Source organism: Dufourea novaeangliae, unplaced genomic scaffold (genome assembly GCF_001272555.1).
Source record: "Dufourea novaeangliae isolate 0120121106 unplaced genomic scaffold, ASM127255v1 scaffold151, whole genome shotgun sequence".
NCBI lineage: Eukaryota > Metazoa > Arthropoda > Insecta > Hymenoptera > Halictidae > Dufourea > Dufourea novaeangliae.
In genome coordinates, this window is record NW_015374040.1 from 355402 (window position 1) to 360493 (window position 5092).

Sequence of the window (5092 nt, forward strand, 5' to 3'; positions counted from 1 at the left end):
CGGTTGCAAGAGGCTCGCGGACGGGCAGAGGAAGATTCTCGCGAGGAGTGACATCGAGAAGCAGAAAGCCTGTTGCCTCAGGAGAGTCCGTACGGCCTCACGACGCGGTCCGACGAGTGGAGTGGTCTCCTGCCCAGCTCCACGATCGTGGGTGCTGGGGGGTCGCCATGGCTCGGACTCGGCGCTGGGGGTGGCACGGGTACCACCACCGGGGGCGGAAGCCCGGTCGAACTGGAGGGTCACTGGGGACGTAAGCTGTACGGGGCGAGCGTAGCTCCGCCACCGCCGCCGCCTCATCACCACCCGCGAGCGCCGCTCGTTTTCGCGCCTCAGGACATGAGGCAGATACTCAAGGAAGAGCCTGTACCACGTGCTTGGCCACAACCTGCGCTCGCCGATAACGGAACGTGAGTACCAACACTCTTGTATCCTACTTATCTATGTCTTATTCGCTGAAACAGTTCATGATTCAGCTTATATACTTTATTCTCACAAGTCTTAGGGTTAAACGCAATTTTTTTACGTCTGTAGTTTACGTTAATTCTCCTTTGATGGGAAAGGCAAATGTAAAGAAACTGGTAGGTAATTGTTTCTTTAAGCGAAAACACATTTGTGTACCGGATAGGACTGTATTGTACGAATGGGGTAAAAGGTGCAGGAAACAGTTTTCCTTTGAATAAACATGGAACATGGTTTGTTTTGAATCTTTATTTCATTTTAACATGCTAGTTAAGGTATACATTATAGCCATCAGTCTTTACAAAGTTGAATGGACTTTATTGGGTTTTAGTTTTTAGTACAGAAAGTCTCATGTGTCTCGTGTTTTTTTAAACCCAATTACCGAATTTATTGAGGAAAATGATTTAGGTTACCATAGTTTCGTACTATCGACATTGTGATGGTGAAGTTGGATGAATCATTTCAGATATTCACCGATTAAGAAGTTTCCCAGATAGCGCATGACATTTAATGACGCCTTGAAGACGGCTTAAAGGCTAAAATTAGACCTAAAATAGCCGTAAAATGGTCGTTTTCAAGGCGTCATGTGCTATCTGGGTTATGCAGAGAATGGAGAAAATAAAAAACCGGGCCAATATGGAAGGAAAAAATTGACTAAAACCAGTCGTAACTGTCTAAGCATTTTGCATGGTTAAAATTTCTGTAAAAAAAACAAACATAAGTGTTACTCCAAACGAACAAATGTAGTGTCAATATCAATGATACTTTTCCTAAAGTGGTGGCAGAAAATGGTAATATCGGTGAACCGTAAACAAATACACCTAAATAAAACATGCACAGCTGTATTCTGTAAGATGTACACCCTGTATGTTATTATCATTTTTTGCATGATAAAACCGTGGTAGTATAATCTGGACTTGAGTATAGCATTACTATACATACATATAACTCTCCCATTGCTGGCCGACGGATAACGTACTATGAGATTATAACAAAATATGTTTGGTTAAAGTATACGCAAAAGAATGTAAGAAACACGTAGTAACTTTACACCACTCACGTTATAATAATTATGTATATTTATATTTTTTTTTTAAATTTTCAATCGATCGCCGATCTTGATTTTTGTAAATTTCGTTCCATTCGCACGGTATATAAGAATAATTTTCCAGTTTTTATAGACAAAGCACATTATTATTTTTGCGGCTTTTTCACCGCAACAGAACCCGTGAACAGGCACGAATTATGTCATGTTATCAGGAAAGAGCGAGGATAACTTGGGATTCCGTGGGCCGGGAACAACCAGTCAGTTTATCTTTGGAAGCCAAGCGTTTCAAAACGGTTCACACGTAGATGCATTTGGCGAACGATAAACCGTGTTTTATTGCAGCCTCGCTTAAGGGATTTGTACGACGTGCAAACGACGAAGGTACAGATACGCGGACTCGAGGAGGTAAACCGACCGGGTTGGGGATGCGCTAATCCAATACCAGTTCTCTTAACTAACCCCTTCCAAGTGGCGTGACACGGGAACCGCCGACCGGAATCGAGTTAATGTAATTGAGAATTTTAGCGCCTTTGCTCTCGTCTCCTTTTGCCGTTTTCACTTTTACGCGATTGTTTTCCCTTCGGGCTATTACGGTCATTCAGTATTTCGAAGGAAAACTAACAAAAATGGCTACAGGTATTTACAAGGAGCAATGGCAACGAGTAATAATCTAGATTGCTATCGGCGTTACGTTGATGAATTGACTAATGCTTTTTTTGATAGTCTTGGGAATGTAAACTGTGAAAATGTTTGTCACTTTATGGGAAGCTAATGTTCCTGTTTCATTTCTGTACTGTGTACACGTTTAGAATAATTTCTGATTTTTGTTCGAATATCAAATGCAAATACGTAGACTTATAATAAAAAAAATACTTCTCAAAGAACATTTGATTCAAGTGTCCCGCGGTTCAGTCTATATAATTATAAGAAATTTTGGTACTATTTTAAAATTATTTTTAACGTATAGTCAAAAACTACGTTATTATGAGAAAAATGGAGGAAGCAAAAAATCGGGAAGTAATAATAATGAATTTTTTTTTCTTCATGAAATAATTAATAATTCCAAATTTTCAATCCAACTATTTCTACTTAAGGAATTATATTTATATAAGGATTACTCAGAATACTCTTGAAAGTTACTGCTTTTTATAACAAACTTTTTAAAAGTTTCATTGGTATCGGTTTCTATGTAACTCGTTATTTAATAGAAAAAACGGTAAATCGTTTTAAACAAGTCGCTTAGACAAAATGATAAGTGACGAGATCGTTTCTGTTCAAATTTACGATGGAAAGTTATGTTTCCTCCATGAAAAGCGGCTGCAACCAAACCCCTAAAAAAGTTACCCACCTAATGAAGCAGCAAAACCATCGTGCTCGGCGAAGGGACGAGATGTGTCGTCCCTGAAAAACGATGACTTTCTCTGTAACTGCGGGGATGAAAGTGAAAGGAGTGCACGGCGGAAAAAAATTCAGAAGCAATTGTTGCTTACGCAAATCAGTGAATACGTTTCACGAATTTAATTGTAAAATATCTTTTCATGTTGCGAGGTGTTTCTAAAATGAATATCATTAAAATATCAACTATTACTTTGTGCATTAACACATGCCTACACATAATATAAAATGATTCATGTAAAAGTATGTAAATGCATGCAGTGAATCGTAGATATACAGGCAAGCAAAAAAATTATTAACCATTTGTGGGCTAGAATTTTCGCAGGTAAAAATGCTCTTGTTCATTATGGAACAGGATTATGCATTAAAGAGTTAATTATTAGGAATCAATAAAAAAAATAATACTGTCATCCTATTTTCGAACAATAAAATTATTATGTAATTGGTACAACAACGTTGTTTATATGGAAACAACTTTCGACCGTAATAAGTGAAAGTATGATTTGTCCGTAAGGGATGAAATAATACTTTGCCAACATTTGCTTCAGAAACATGATTACAATACCTAAAATCATTATATTAATATTAGCCAATTAAACTTAAAACATGACTTAATTCCGTTGTAAAACAGAACACGTACTTTCTGTTAGAGTCGGCGTTTTTAAATCTCTTGCTGGATAATTCGTTTGTCGCAGTCTTTGCTTATTAAGATTATTGAGTTTATTGAGTTATGTTTAATACGTTTAGTAAGTTTTTCACGAAATTTTACAAAAGCCTCCATTTTTATGATTGATATTCAAATAGGTTAAAATAAAATTCATAGTCTTCAATAAATTAATAAGTTTATTGTCACGTATGGCATTAAAATACTACGTTAAATTGAACAGCATCCGCAGCAATGCGGCCTGGTCGCGAATTACATTCAGATATATTACAAATTGCTCATTATCTCCGGGCGCATTATGAATCACGTTGGAAGCAAGCGTAAATAGACTGCGTTTCGGCCAACTCGTAATAACTAACGCCCGGTGTGGTGTACATTAACTGCGGATTTATTGTAATTCTCCGCGATTGCTTTATCCACGAATTCGTAACTGTATCCGTGGGGTTGTGTTATCCGCATATTTCGTCCCTAATGCATTGTGCGCAAATAGCATAGGTTGCGGGTTCGCGTGTATAGACTAGTCTGAACAGTTATTTGGCGATCTGTTCTCTGAAATTGCTGGCTAGTCAATAGTTACATGTGGATCGATAAAACAAAAATATTTCTCGTTCAACCAACAAACTTGGCTTGGGCGTCAGTGACATAATCTAACGTCCCTGAATGAGATTTTCTTTTTACATTGGATCGTTTTCTAAAAAGCATTTTTTCTACGGAATTCTGAAATATTTCAAATTTTGCCGTTATTTCTTAAGGTACATATCTTTGAAAATTTAGAATAATTATGAACGATATGTATCACAACAATATAACGCTAAAATTAGTTGCTTTCTTGTGGTTTCATGTTTCATCGTTCTTTTATTGGAAAAACTTGTATCTAATCTCTGAAATATGGGTTTGTGTCGCATTCCTCGAATCATTGTTTAAATCTATGCGTAGCTTAATCATAGATATTTTAGCAAGAAATAAGAGAAATTCTTAGAGTTATTTATTGGATTCTTTCTTTTGCTATACTGACTTATGGTTTCCCAATGCTTCACATTGAGCTAAGATTTAAAAGCAAAATCATTTTAAATTACCCACTTTTTTACATTATACACGTATAAGACCAAAAAGTATAAAATGGAAATAAATAAAAGCTTATCAAATGTAGTAAAAACAATAATTTTGTCTTTCTTGCACACACATAAGCTAGTAATTTCGAAACATAATTAATTTCGCATATCGTAAACTTTGTGTAAAACATTATTTCCCAAAATTATTTATACACATTGAACAATATTTGAAGGAAGATTGTGCTAGATTATTCTCAACTCTTGCATACAAAAAAATAACTTCTACGTGATGAATCTTTAATTTTCTTACCCCCCTTTTGCCCCCTCACCAGTATAAATCCCAATGCAACAGTTTAGTAAAAAATGTAGGGTTCCTTTTCGTACGGATCACAGTTCTTCCAAATCAGTTAAGCGACCTGCATTGTGTCCATGGGCGTAGTCAGGTTATCAGTCAGGAAAGGGGTAGGGTGGGGG

General features: G+C 36.8%; 1 protein-coding gene across 1 annotated transcript in view; it reads left to right on the plus strand.

Moving 5' to 3' along the window:
• The first annotated feature begins 336 nt into the window (after positions 1 to 336).
• Positions 337 to 5092, plus strand: part of LOC107189529 (transcription factor collier) — a 131147-nt gene continuing 126391 nt past the window's right edge. Inside the window, exon 1 of the mRNA XM_015578087.1 lies at positions 337 to 407. Coding sequence (XP_015433573.1) covers positions 337 to 407 — 71 coding nt within the window. The remainder of the gene's footprint in view (positions 408 to 5092) is intronic.